The sequence below is a fragment of the Hydra viridissima genome, unplaced genomic scaffold, assembly GCF_058129835.1.
Source record: "Hydra viridissima isolate aposymbiotic clone 2 unplaced genomic scaffold, HvirCarnegie_v1 scaffold_3, whole genome shotgun sequence".
Lineage (NCBI taxonomy): Eukaryota > Metazoa > Cnidaria > Hydrozoa > Anthoathecata > Hydridae > Hydra > Hydra viridissima.
In genome coordinates, this window is record NW_028324302.1 from 14,053,758 (window position 1) to 14,068,846 (window position 15,089).

At 29.6% G+C, this 15,089-nt stretch overlaps 2 protein-coding genes across 2 annotated transcripts; both read left to right on the forward strand.

Moving 5' to 3' along the window:
- The first annotated feature begins 1,723 nt into the window (after positions 1–1,723).
- Positions 1,724–5,751, forward strand: LOC145180617 (uncharacterized). The gene is made up of 5 exons (XM_090083356.1): positions 1,724–3,825; positions 3,921–3,961; positions 4,349–4,388; positions 4,509–4,704; positions 5,383–5,751. The coding sequence occupies exons 1-5, from the start codon at positions 3,609–3,611 to the stop codon at positions 5,585–5,587; spliced, it is 699 nt and encodes a 232-aa protein (XP_089939482.1). The 5' UTR covers positions 1,724–3,608; the 3' UTR covers positions 5,588–5,751.
- A 1,676-nt stretch (positions 5,752–7,427) lies between these two features.
- Positions 7,428–14,711, forward strand: LOC145180320 (uncharacterized). The gene is made up of 3 exons (XM_090082789.1): positions 7,428–7,726; positions 13,305–13,503; positions 14,401–14,711. The coding sequence occupies exons 1-3, from the start codon at positions 7,546–7,548 to the stop codon at positions 14,603–14,605; spliced, it is 585 nt and encodes a 194-aa protein (XP_089938915.1). The 5' UTR covers positions 7,428–7,545; the 3' UTR covers positions 14,606–14,711.
- Positions 14,712–15,089: the final 378 nt, after the last annotated feature.

A 15,089-nucleotide genomic window follows, 5' to 3' on the forward strand; every position in this document is an offset into this window, starting at 1 on the left:
ATAAAATCTTTAATCGACCGGAATTTCTTGTTTAAACAAATAATTCCTACCGATTAAAGGTTTTTTTTACACCTAATTCTCCAAGCCTAATCACGTGTTCAGGCAAGAAAGGACACCAAATCTAATAAAAAGAAGAGTAAATAAAATATAGCAAGTTCAGTTCACTTCGGTTATCACTGACAAACATTTTTTTTTTTTTTAATTTAAATTCTTGGGTGCCTCAAGCTAATTCATGCTGAAATTGAATCGGGTTAGCGTTACAAATATCACTTTAAAAAACAGAGTTTAAATTTTAGTCAGTAAATAGTGTAGGAGAGAGTAAGAAGCAATATTTCCCTCACTCTCCCTAATTTTTAATAATGAAATTGTGAAATGTTGCAATAAAACTGTTAAACCATTATCAAAGCTTAAAGTATTCAAATAATAAAGATAATTGAAAAAACGTTCGGAATTTTAATGATATCAGCTTTTTAAATTATTACCCAGATTAAAAATCCCCAGACTTTTTTTTCCTTTTTTTTTTTTAAGTGGTATGTGAGACAACTTACATTTCATTTAAGTAAACAATCCTTAATAAATTCTAACGATTTTTTTTTCTATATGAATTCTCTGACTTAGTATTTGCCTAATTACGGTTGTCTACTGGTTTACTCCATAAAAAATTAAAATAATTTTTGCTCATTTTTATGGAAAAATCCTATCACTGATGTAAACTTTTCATTTACAAAGTTCCGTCTGTATTTAAAAAAAAACAAACTAGCAATATCTAGTACCCTATAATACATTGCACTTATGGGGCCTGCTCTCTTAACAGAGTTATACAATAAGTTTGTAAAAATATTTTAGAGTTATAGCGGTAAAAACAAGGAGGCTAAATTTTATCAAAATTAATGTGGAACATTTGATAAATAAACTTTATTATCAACTAGTATATTATAGACGAGATGATAGGGCTAGAAGGATGAACTCTCAAACCAAAAAGGTTGTATACATTCTAAATAAAAACAACCTTTTGTGTGAACTATTTTAGATGTTTTATCGACAAACCTCACAACAGGAAATCAACCACTAGAAATTAAATTAGATGTTATGTTTTGACCGATAGAAATTAAAATAACTTGAACTTAATATGCTATATGTTATAGCAATTTAAAAAGAGCATATAAATATATTGCAAGTAGTTTTAATTTTTCATTTGACCTTTTTTAATCGATTAAATCAATATTAGGTCCACCCAAATTATCTGTCTCGTATATATGAGATTTAATAATTTTGATTTAGGAATTCTATTTATTTGTGTAACCCATGTTATTGTGTAAACAACACCAGCGCATTCAACTTTCATTGTGAGTGAAGCACACTGTTTGTAATTACCTACCTTTGAAAATAGATATATTAATCTAACCATTCTTCTCAAACATGATGGCATGTAATAATGGCCTAAAACTTAATTGATATTAAACGCACTTTAGAAGCAGTTTATTATACATAACTTATTCTTTTATCTTGACATGACGTCATCCATCACATTGAGATTAAAAAAAAAGTATTAAATATGAGATACAAGAATTAAGTAGATGTGCGCACGAGATAAACCTTAGCTATTGAAATATCCTCAATTATCATTATCAACCCACTCGATATCCTTTGATTTATTGTTGTTATTATTGTCTGCTTCTGCACGAAAAGCTTATAAAACGAGGAGAAGAGGAGTGCATGTGAATAAGGAAGAAGGGATTGTTGGTTGCGAGTTAAGTAAATAATGGTTATGGCTAAGTACTTCCTGAAAACATAAGTGAAGTTAATTATTTTCTAATATTTAAGTTCTGTAACTCAATGTATTATATGTTTTTACGTTTTTAAAATTGATATGGCGGTATTTTAATTTTATTACATTTTTTACTAATGATTACAGTTTTTCAACAAAATTTATTTAAAAGTTGTTAAAACCCTGCAGTTCAAAATTTTTTGTTTAAAACATTTTTCTTTCTGATATCCATTCTTTTTTAAGGTCCTACTTCACACCGACCAAACATTAATCGAGCAAATAAAATTTAAGGGTACAAAAAATAGTCAATTTTTAGTAAAAACTTTTTTGAAACTTTGTTTGTATCAAATATTATGATTGAAATATTCTATCCTTACAACATTTTTTGAACCTTAAATTTTAGCCTTTCTCAAAAAAAAAAAAAAAAAAAAAAAAAATGAATGTCAGCACCAAATAGAGATTTTCGTTGTTTTTTTGTTTACGGAGCATCGAGATCTGAAAATAGAAATTTCTATAGCAGTCACAAAAATGGTGATAACGTTTAAAGAGAGCATTCAAACTCCATATTTGGAAGTTCGAATGGACTTTTAATTGTTCTTGTTTTTTTAAATTTTACTATCTGCACGATCTCGTTGCAATTACCCCCCAAATGGAAATTTCTGTGATTACTTGAAAGCAGGAAAAACAGAAAAATTTTAACGGTTTAAAAAGATAATCTTTAACAATTTGAAATATTTCATTGTAAAGGTGAAGGTTTGCTTCATCTTTTGTTGATAAATGAAGAAATATCGCAGGAAACAAGAGAGGAAATGTGTTATAAAAATTTTATACACGCTTTTTGCATACGTTTGTGAGCTCATTAATTTCCTGATGGAAACGAAAAAGTTTCAAAAAAATAATGCGGGGAGGATGTTTATTGCCTAACAATCGATTTAAATACTTTGAATCTTACTTCATTCGAATAGCCATTAGGTTAAAAAAAGCCATTACACAACAAGAACGTTACATTACAAGAAGCCATTGAAGAACAAATGTTAATTACCAAACCGTTTCCTTGAGAAAATTTTTTTAAAAAAAGCAGGAAATGCCTCATTAATGATATTAGATAGAAATTGCTTGTTAAGAAAGATTATTAAGAGCTTCTGGTATTTTAGGTTATTGATTTTCTACTTAAAAATAGATGCAAAATATTCTGCCAGTATTATTAACACTTTCGGATACAAGAACTTGTAGGAAATTTTTTTTTTTAATGATCAATACTCGCCTCGGATAGTAATTTCCAACAAATATTACACTTTTTAGATAAATTTACCGAACTGCAGCCGTTTTCGATACAAATAGTGCTACGTTTGCAATCTAAAATTTTCTTTTTTCATGGGACGGATTAATGATTTTTTTGAGAGCAGCTTTTAGAGTTGTGTTTGTTTTGGAATTAAGTAGTTCAAATTTTGTTAAATCTCAATAAATAAAAATGAATCAAGAATCACAATTATGCGTTACATTTTATATTTTCAACCATTCCATTTGTTGAAATGTATAAACAAAGGAACTTCTTAACCTATATTTGGTTGTTTGATAAACTACTGCTTATTAAATTTTAAACTGTGAAATGGAATTTACTTCCAATACAAATGCAATAGAAATGTTAAATTCTTAAACTCCTTGAAAATTCTAATGCAATTTTGACTTTGGTTAGTGAAAAATGGAGATCATAAAGATATCTGACGTTCCTATTCCAGCACCAAAGTAGTCATTTACTTTGTACAATTATTCTTTAACATAGTAAAAAGGTTTTTTCTTTAAAGTTTGTTAATTTTTTTTGTAGAAAAATAAAACTAAAATGTGGCGATCTTCTCAATGTTGCGCCTTTATCTTAGTCTTTGGAGCGTTCTTCATTCCCGGGGATTTTAGCATAATAAACTCTACATTTACCGCTGCAATTACAGTAAATAAAAATTTTGCTGTAAACTCATGTTCGCGAACGCATACCGATACGGAAAAAAACTTATCAACTCAACTAAAAAGTCTGCTTCTTTACAATCAACCCATATGCAACAGTGAGTTTATCCAATGCATGTTAAATCAGTTGGATTTTTACATATACTTCTTTTCTAAAAACTGTATTAAACACGTTTTTCTATTTATTTTTTAGCAAGTACATCTTCTTCTACAACTACTATACTAAAAAAAAAGGTGAGAAATATTTTTTACATTTTTAACATTATCTTTATATTACATATTTATATATTTACTGTTAGGTTATATTTCTTAAAAAATTACAAGACACTATATATATTTCACGAAAGTCGGTTAATTAGCTAATGGATGAGCCCCGTTGATACGATTAAATTTTGTTTTAAGCAAGCAGTGCAATCTATCCCAACTTTCATAAATAGATTTCAAGATTACAATTAACAAGCTTTACCAAAAAATGATAAAAAATAAAACGGTTGTAAACACTGGCTTAGAGTAAAATACGGTTGTATATTTGTATCAACTCATCGGGGTTCACAATGAGATTGGGAAACAGTTGTTTTTTTTACGTTGATTATTAAACGTTGTTTTTACCTTCATTTTTAGAGAAAGCGAAGAGAGATTTTACGTGATTTGTTTAGAGAATGTAAGTTAATAACTCTATTTTCATCGTTAATGTTCACGTGTTGCTCAAGTGTTTAATGACTTATTGAATAAACTTAATTACAACTTGAAAGTTGTAAACTTTGTTTATTGCATTTTTTAGTAGCTGAATCTGATATGCCAAAGCGAAGAATAAGGCGTGATGGTTACACCATGCCAACTAGTCTGCCTTCCGGGACAGTAATTTCCTATTGCAATAGCTCTGGTTGTTGTACTCCGAAAAAGACTTTGCAACCGACTTCTTACATCTATTATAATCTTTGCAGGGAATGTGTTCATCTCATCACCCTTCCCTCAGGGTAAATTACTTTATCTTTGCACGTAAATTACTTTATCTTTATCTTTGTAAATTACTTTATCTTTACACGGAATGTATTAATCTCATCACCTACCCCTAAGGGTAAATTACTCTAAGTATCATATACAATTGCGAAAACAAAATGCACAGACACGTTAACAATTTTTGAACTGAAGGGTTTCCAGTATTGAAACTATACTCATTTACCAAACTCTAACTCTTTAAATTCAACGATATAATTATCAAAAAAATTACGTTCGACTCCTGATCATCTTCATTAAATCTGCAGAGATCTAGTAATCTGGAGATGCGATAAATATTATGTAAAAGCTGGTGTTAGATATTTTAATCTTAAACCTAGAATTAACTCTCTAAACAAATTTAATCAGATTAAACAAACTAATTAAGTTTATATTAGAGCTACCCTTTAACTTTCCAATTTTATATACAGATATGCACTTATAGTAGATCTAGATTACCTGTATAGTATACAATTTTAAATTATGTAAAGTAAATCTAATTATGCTACTAGTAAATCCTAATTATGTAAAGTAAATCTAATTATGCTACTAGTAAATCCTAATTATGCTACTAGTAAATCCTAATTATGTAAAGTAAATCTAATTATGCAAAGTAAATCTAATTATGTTATTTGTAAATCTTAATTTTTATCCGTCAGTTATACTCCTCGAGACCATTACCACGTTACATGTCAAGATGCAGACTATACTAGCACATGTTTAATGGGTGAAGGTGGATGTACGACCAATATGGTGACAAAAACTGTGGCGGTTGATGCGGGTGGCTCGATTACTTTAACCCTTGGCAATTCTTGTTCATGCGAAATTTTATATAATTCCATTTTCGCTGACTACATTGTGTAACAATTGACTGATATTTTGCATGTAAATTTTTGCTTAAAATAACAATTACGTGTTTATTATAATAAAAACACAAATCAAAACTAATGTAATTAAGTTTATGGTTTATTACAATTTGTGACTTACATTTGTATTTAACAATTTAATGTATTATATTTAGAATAAATATATTATTCAAAAGCAATAAAAAGTTATTTTCATCTTACATAACTTGCTTAACTTAGCCAGCTTTATAACCATTAAAAGCCATGGTAAATGGAATTTAGCGGTTGAAAGAATATTAGATCCAATCTCCTGTTATTTCCGTGAGTTGTACTTTTTAATAAAATTTATTTTAACCACAAACAAAAAGAAATAAGTATCACACAAGGCCTGCAATCTATTTAGATTGTTTAAGGGAGAATAAAAAAATTTTGAATAGAAAAATTTTGGTGTATAAGCGTGACCCTTTAAAAATGTTCTCCAATATTTCTGGTATATATCTAAAGTATAAATTCTATTTCAACCATACCGTAATTAAGGAGCCTCGTTGAATTCCTGCCACAAGATTATATTCCTGGTAACAAATTGTATTTAGCAATTGTATCCCAGCGGAGTCTATTATTTCCAATGCAGCGTTTTCCGGCTGATGACGATTTACCGCGTAAACATCCCTTAAAATACCCGTACTAAGATTAAGCAGCTTGCGAAAAGATAAACAAACATCACTGAAATCCCAAAAAAAATTTTTCACTGAGATGTTGATATTTCTTTGCTTCCTCCTCGGGTTTCTTCTTAGAGTTTTTCAGGTTTTGGAACAACGAAGTTATAAAAAAATAATCATTTTGTTTAAAAATATTTTTATTCAGAAACTATGCAATGGGTAGTGGCGTGTTATCCTACCGGTACTCCCACCTCAATGATATGCTTTAACAACCCCCTCTCCCCATCCTAAAAGGAAGCAAAACTCTAGATAATCTGATATGAGACGATGTTGAAATTCGGGTTAGGGTTAAATCTTACGGCTTAGGAAAAATACACTAAAATTTTCATTCCCACACAAAAGTAGTAGATTGATTCAAAACAAAGAAAAAATAAAATAACTAATAGTATCTTTGTATGCGTTGTTTACCTTGTTCGGTCACTTTTTCTTTTTCCTGAACGTATCTTCATCCATTTTATATATTAACCATTTTTGTGGTCTTTAGTTAGAGTACAAAATGCTCCAATAAAAATTTCAATCAACTACTTAATGAAAAAAGCTTTTTTCCAATAAAGTAATCATATAGCTTTTTTTTTTATTGAAATTTTTTGTTTTAATTCCAAAAATGAAATTTGTTTGCAAGAGCAATTTGAACAAAATAATTTATGGATTCAAAATTATTCATTTAAAGATATGGACAACTATTTCATACCTTAGGCAAAAAAGAGTGATAAATCCATTTTCAAGACTTATTACTCTTTAAACTGGTTTTAAATAAATTAGCATTTAAGTGTATTAAAAGTGGGAACATGTGTCTTCCAACGATCGGCAATCTAATCAATAAACTTTATATTGTCGTTTACTCATAATTGAAGATGTTTGACTCATCATGAAGAACGCAAGAGGCGACAGGAAAACTGATAAATTTAGCGGATATTTAAAAAGGACATTTGCGTACTTATCAGATGTTATCTACACCTTATGTAACTAATTTGAACGAAACCGAAGTTTTTACTAAACTCACATTATCGTCAGCAAAAAGCTTTTAAAATTAACTTATTTCAGAAAGGATGCTTGCACAACTTAAATTCCATATTTCAGTGACTTCAGTGTCATATTTTGTTTGTTTAAAAGATCAGCAATATTTTTGTTAAAACTTTATGTATAAAATAAGTAAAAATAATTGTAACATGTGTAAAGGTGTTGTAAAACAAGATTATACATTACAAAAATTATATTGTTCGTTTAGAAATACAAAATTCTGTATCAAAGTCTAAGTATGAAGCACCCACACATATTACTATTACTCAGCTTGGTGGTTTTTGCTGACGCATTTAAAGAAAGAGAAGTTGATAAATGTTACGCTGTAAATACGTGCTCACGAACAAATACACAAACGGAAAAAAATGTGGCAGCCGAACTTTTCAACTTGCTCAAATCCCACCCAACAAATTGTACTTGTAAGTAATTCAGCTTTTATGCAATACGAGAAACCTGTTATTAATAACTAAAGATTTTGCTTAATTTGTAACCTCTAAGAAACTGGTTCTTTCACCTAGTAGCGGTTTAATTTAAAACTCGTTGTATGTGAGAAAAGTTCAAATCAACAGATATTGTTAACGCTTTGTTTTTTTGTTTTTTGTTTTATCAAGTTGGAAATCTAGAAATATGTTACAAATTTGTTGTAAAAGAATAACAAATTTTGAACAAAAGCTGTTGTCTTCTAGATGTAAGTCAGAAAAAGAGTACCGTTCAAAAAAATTATTTTTTGAAATTGTAAATCTTGATGGGGTTTAATGAAGATTTTTAAACTCGGCGTAAGCAACTTGCAAATATCTTTTGATCTGTCCGTCCTGTAGAGACTTGGCGAACCCAACCTTGTATTAATTTATGGATGCCTTTTCTAATATATCATATAAAATATTTCTCTAAACGATTCAAATAAGCTGAGCTATAAAAGAAGTTTTCTTTCTTAAAACAGCATTCACACAGGATAAATTGTTACAACTTCGTTCCAAAAGGGGAAAAAGCGATGTTTTCTAAACCCTGTACTAGCATAAATTCAAATAAGTAGTCTGGAATCATGCCACGATTATTAGGTATTAATCTTGGATTTTACTCAACACCACATTTTTTCTTTATGATTAATTTTTAAACTTGCGTAAGGGTCAATAAAGTTTAAACTGCTTGTTCGCAGTGTAAAAAGGTAAAAAATTCACGCGCTATTAAGGTGGCTTCACAGGAAATAAAAGGTGTAAAATCAAAAAAAAAAAAAAAAAATTGAAAAACATGATTTTTGAGACTTTTAACAATGCTGAAAATGATGGTACAATTATTTTTTAATAATTTTAATTTTTTAAGCAACAATTTTGCATTTTGCAGGTATGATATAAAGTAGCTTCCTTAGCAACGCCTATAGCAACGGAAAAAAGCAGTATGAAAACTTTTGTTTAACCACTCTTTTGGTATGTTTTCGTGTTCTGCAATTATAAAAGATTTAGTTTAGAGGCTAACCATGTTCAGTTTTAAAAATAAAACCGTTCCACTTATTAAAATTGCATCATTTCACGATCATTTAATTACTTCTAGTGACAAAACCATTATACTAACACAAGTTGTGTTGATACAATGTTTACTTGAAATATTTTTTTAGATTAATAAATTAAATATATAATGGGTAATTATAAGAATACTTCAAGATCTAAGAAGAGAAAATTTAGTGGTAACAAGCACACCAAATGTATTAAAGATACGAATGTAACTGGTAACTTGTCTGAAAATGTTTCATGTATCAGTTCTAAAAAGTTAAAGTTTGATGTCGAAGATACAAGTAATGCCAACACAAATGATTATTTTCTTCTTGTTAATTTTATTTTTATCAAACAGTTATTTGATTTGGTTAGTGCATGTCCTGATTGTAAAAGTAAAGTTAACATCACAGATGATTATTCTAGCAGAATGGGTTTCTCCCATAAACTTATTTTAACATGTACAAATGCACAATGTTCTTTTACATACAGTAATTTTACTTCAAACATTGTTAAAAATGATAAAAAAGGTAGAAACATGTTTGATGTTAACCTGAGAATGGTAATTGGATTCCGTGAAATTGGAAGACGACACCAACCAATGGTTAATTTTTCACGACTTATGAACATGTCATGTTTAACTGTAAATGCTTTTGACAATATAAGTAAAACCGTTAAAGAAGCGTACAAAGTTGCTTCAGAACAATCAATGAATGAGGCTGCTTTTAATGTTAAGCAAGAGTCAAAAGAAAAACTTAACTCTGGAGAAGCACTTGTCCAAGTTGCTATTGATGGTTCTTGGCAAACACGAGGCCACTCTTCATTAAATGGCGTTGTTATAGCCATATGTGGAGGAAAATGTTTAGATACACAAGTACTGAGTAAATATTGTAGAGGTTGTCAAATTTGGGCAAATAATAAAGGTCCTGCAGCTTATGAAACATGGAAAGCAAAGCACAAATGTAGTCTTAATCATACTAGGTCCTCAGGAGCCATGGAGAGTGCTGGTGCAGTTGATATATTCTCTCGTTCTCTCTTGAAATATGGTTTAATTTACAAATACTATCTAGGAGATGGTGATTCTTCTTCTTTTAATGATGTTGTTGCAAGCAAACCATATGATGTTTTTAGTATTACGCCTGAAAAATTAGAATGTGTTGGACCTGTTCAAAAAAGAATAGGTTCACGTTTGAGAAGTCGATGCAAAGTGTCATATGGCAATAAAAAATTGTCTGGAAAAGGGAGATTAACTGAAGCAAGTGTAAATACATTACAGAATGCTTTTGGTATTGCTATCAGGCAAACAGCTGCAAAACAAAATTTAACTGATGAACAGAAAGTGTATCAAATGAAAAAAAACATAAAAGCTGTTTTGCGCCATTATACAGATTTTGAAGACAAATCTCATCGACATATTCTTTGCCCAATTGGTCCAGATAGCTGGTGCAAGTGGAAAAAAGTAAAAATGCAGATGCAGATGAAAACTATTCTCCTAAATTAAACTTGCCTGAATGGATTTATGAAATTATTAAGAAAGACTTTGATGAATTGAGTAATGACAGTTTATTGAAAAAATGTCTTCATGGGCAAACTCAAAATTGTAATGAAGGACTAAATAATATCATCTGGTCCCGATGTCCTAAAAATGTTTATGTAAAGACAGATGTTCTTGAAATGGGAGTAAACTCAGCAGTTCTTTCTTTTAATGAAGGTTCATCTGGTATTTATCGTGTATTTAAACATTTAAATCTAGACTTTGGAAAAAATACAATAACCAGTTCAGTAAAAAAAGACCGAAAGCGGTTACAGAATATGGTGAAAAAAGGACAACCAAAAAAAAAAAAAGAAGAAAAGAGTTGAGAGGAATTAGGAAAGGTTGGATTGATAAAGATCAAGAACAATTATCAAAAAATAGCTACAAAAAGGGATGTTTTTAAAACTTTTTTAACTTATTTGCCTTATATCTAAAAATGAAGATTTTAACATAATTTATAAACTCAAAACACGATATCTCAACATTAAAAAATGCTTAGACCTTCAAATTTTCCCTAATTGTCCAATACATATATATGTAGAGAATGAACTAGAATCTTGATAATTGAATGAATATTTATTGATTGCTAAGTCTTTTTTTGAACCCTACCCCCTAAAAATTAGTCAATTTTCAGTTTTTAGGGACTTAAAAGAAATGTTTTTGTTTTTATATATTGATCTTAGTTCATCCTCTACCTCATATATCAGATAATAATATTGCAAAGTTGCGAGTTATTTTAATTAGCCATTCTGGTTTAATCGTGTTTTGAAAAATAAATAAATATATGCTTTTTTATGCGTTTTTTATAAATAAAGTCCTCTTTTTTTTTTTTTTTCAATAAGCATTTATATTTTATTGTTATTTTCATTAAATTGAATTTATAAAACTGATTTTAGAACAGATTTAAGTTATTTTACTAAAAAAAAAACATTTCCTGTGAAGCCACCTTAAGTTGTCAACATTAGTGATGTCTCGGATAGCACTTTTACCATTCATTATCCGATGAGATATGGTAGTTTGAAGAATCGATAAAATCAAAGTTATTTACTATTTACTACGGTATTAAGAAACCTTCCTTTGTTTCAGATCTCATTATTGCTAAACATCCATTGATGTGAACCTAGGCAATTTCTTTTGTGTTTCTACTCAAACTAGCACTTTTTCACCATATTTTTACTATATATACGGTGAAAAAGCGCCGGTTACCTATAACTTGCCACAAATTTCAAAGTTCCCTTTTAACTTATTAGAATGAAATTTACCAATTAGTTTAAAAAATTTAACTTAAAATTTTTCTTACACTTTATGTTCATCAAAAGTCTTTTTTAACATCCAGTTTAAAATTTAATCGTTGCGACTGTGAAAACCAATGAGAGGCTAAAAATCAGCTTGCATAGGGAAACTTAGATTTACAGAGTAAAGCTGCAGAAAGTGGAGGGATAGGAGTTGGTGATTAATCCAAGGGGGTAGGGTTTTTTTATGATCAAGCTATGAAGAGGGTTCCTTTTCACCCATATCCTTTAAATAAGGGGCCAAGCATTATGGTTATGAATGTTGAAACAACTGGCGGAGATATAAAATAATTTTTCTTTTGTTTAATCTCTTCACAAAATAAAGCAGCAAAATTATTTTGTAATTAGTTTGTAAAAATTTTTTAAAATTATTTGTTAAAATTGCACATCATGCATTAGCGTTTTATTTTAACAACTAACTATTAAAAAAAGTTGTTAAACTAGCTGCACCAATAATATACCTTAACGGCAAATTATACTGGGTTCTTTAAATGTTTTGTTTCCTCCAAGAAAGAGGATAAGAAAGAGAATAAGAAAGAACTGGTTTCATAATGATTCTTAGTTTACAAAGTATGGATAGTAAAATACCCAAACACCATCTCTGCATACTTTACTAATCTGCTGCAAATACTCTTTGATGGTTGACCAAGGTTGGTCAAGAATGTTTTACAGTTCCTCAATTTTCTGATATGAATTTGCCTCCACTTTCATTCTTAATACTTTGTCTAAAGTTGTTGGTCTTCCCGATCAGTATGAGTCGGAAAGATCAAATTGCCAGATCTGATCTTAGAAAACCATCTTTGGCATTTACAAACATCTAATGCACTTGGATAAACACCACAAATGTTTTTGGTAGCAACTGTTGCGTTACTATCCTTGTGAAACTCAAAGAGTATAAATACCAGATATGTACTTCTTCAAGCATTTTTGCTGGCCATTTCACCCAAAGATGAAAAAAAAAATTATTAAGATTTAATTATTTAAAAAATTTTGCGATAAAAATTGTTAGGACCAGTAACAGCATTGGATTTTTCGGTAACTTAACCTAAGAATAAACAATGTGGGATGAGAAGTTGATCAATCTTCATTAAAACCAATAGCTCGTATGTTCATTTAACATTCATTCATCGTTGTTACTCATTTAACAGGAGAAACGAATAACTCCTTTAACAGGAGTAACAAGTAACTATCATGATCCATTTTGGAGTAGAATCAATCCATCCTTAAGCTAATTTTAGTGTTTTAGGGAAAGATGAAATTTTCTGGACGTTGGGTGGTGGGGCCGTTTATTCGGAGTATTTTGAGTTTAAGAATACTACAGTTTTAAATAACCTAATTTTTTAGAACATGTTAAGGAAAGGTGTGCTTTTTAACAAAATTATAGTATTAAAAAAAGGATTTAAAACAATTTATAATGATATTATTATAAAAATATTTATTTAAAATTTTTTGTAAAAGCTTATGGAAACTAATGTTACTAAAAAAATTTGTTCGGTTTTTAACCGAACCGATCTGTGAAGCAGTCTATGTGAATTGTCTATAGTTCCAAATTGCTTTGTATATTTTAAATATCTCTATTTTATTCTTAGCTACCTTCAACTCTTTAAAAGTTTACTCATTTTTTATGTTTTCTTTTTTTTGTAATAACTAATGTTGCTGAATTTTTCTACCATTTTATTTTAAGTCTCGTCGTCAGACCACCCAAAAAGAAGTCGACGTGCCGTAACTTCATGGATAGATCCACCTGACTTACCATTAGGTACTGTAATTATCTATTGCAACAACCCATCATGTTGTACTCCAAAGAAAACTTTGAGACCTCCGCTCAACTTATATTTCAATCTTTGCCGAGAATGCATTCATTTGGTGCGTTTACCTAGCGGGTAAATAAAGTATATATTTATTACAAATTTACAACTTTTATTATAGAAGGATAAGCTAGAGGTAACTTCTGTCATAAATAATATGATAGTTATAGAAAATGCAACTTGCGGAGCATTTAAATAGATAAAGTATATGTTGCAATCAAAAGCATTGTTTTCACAAGAGTGTTTTGTAATATACCAGTTGATAAGAAGAAAACCCAGACAGTAACTCGTAATACGCCTCAGTTAAAAAAGGATAGAACAATGGAGCGGTTAACTTTTTACTAAAAACATTTTTCGATTTTAATGAAAACCTTTTTTCACATTAAAACAACTCAAACACTACGAAAGATGCCCAGAGCCATGCAGAATTATAAAAACACCATTTACAAAATCATGCATCCCTTTTTAAGTTTTTATCTGATCTAAAATTGAAATAATATAATATTTCGATTTTAGATCAGATAAAAACTTAAAAAGGGATGCATGATTTTGTAAATTACTTAAATATCTTTAGACATTCTTTACACTTTGTGTATATAATTCAGTTTTGTGAAATCATTACATGATTAAAATATTGACATCAAGTGCCCTTGTTAAAGTTTTTTTTATAGTGTTTAGCAAATGATCCAGATATTTTTGTGCTATACAAAGTTACAGACCAAAACTCCGTTTTATATGTATATTGCAGATCGGAAAAAAGCCATTCTAATGAGAGAAAACAATGTGTATTAGAGTCGATACTTATTAAACTCATAATGAAAACTTAGTGTATTTTCTTACAAATATGGAAGCCGTTTAAGAATAGAGTTTACAAATGAGTATGTGTAAATAATACTCTGCAAAATTTCTTATGCAAATAGCTACTTCTTCTTTTTTTTAAGAAAAATTTTTATTTATTTTGATTAATTTTAGTTACGTTCCTCGAGAGTTCTTTCACGTAACATGTCAAGATTCATCTTTCTATGAGACATGTCTTTTGGGAGAAGGTGCTTGTACGACAAACATGGTCACAAGATCGTTTACAACTGACGTAGGAAATCAGGTTGCAATAAAATACGGGCAGTCATGTTCTTGCGAAATCCGTAAAGATTCAATTCTTGCTTCATTCATTGTTTAATAAAATAAATTGTAAAGTTTAAGAAATGTAAACTCACTACACGTTAAATGTGATACATTTGTAAAAAAGTTTAAAATGAGACTAATAAAATGTGATGCATTTATAGAAAAGTTATGAAACTTATTAAAGCCAGAGTAAACATAAGTGATATTTTGAACAAACACCGCAAGAACATTTTCTCATATTATAATTGGTTTAGAAATACACTGTTATCATGGATACCGATAGTGCCAACCTCGTTGACCCGAGAGCGCCACCTAAATGGCGTGATACCTATCAGGGTTCCCTGTGACACAAACTTTGAAATCTTTTAAATACGCGGAAGAAAATTGAATTTGAAAGTTCAAGTTGAGTAAAATTTTGACTCATAGTGCGCCAATGAAAAACAGCTATAGAATCAGAACCACTCATGTTTCATGAAAATTTATGCAAATGTAGCCTATAGCCACACCAATCTCTGGGTAATTGTTCAGATGGATTGGAC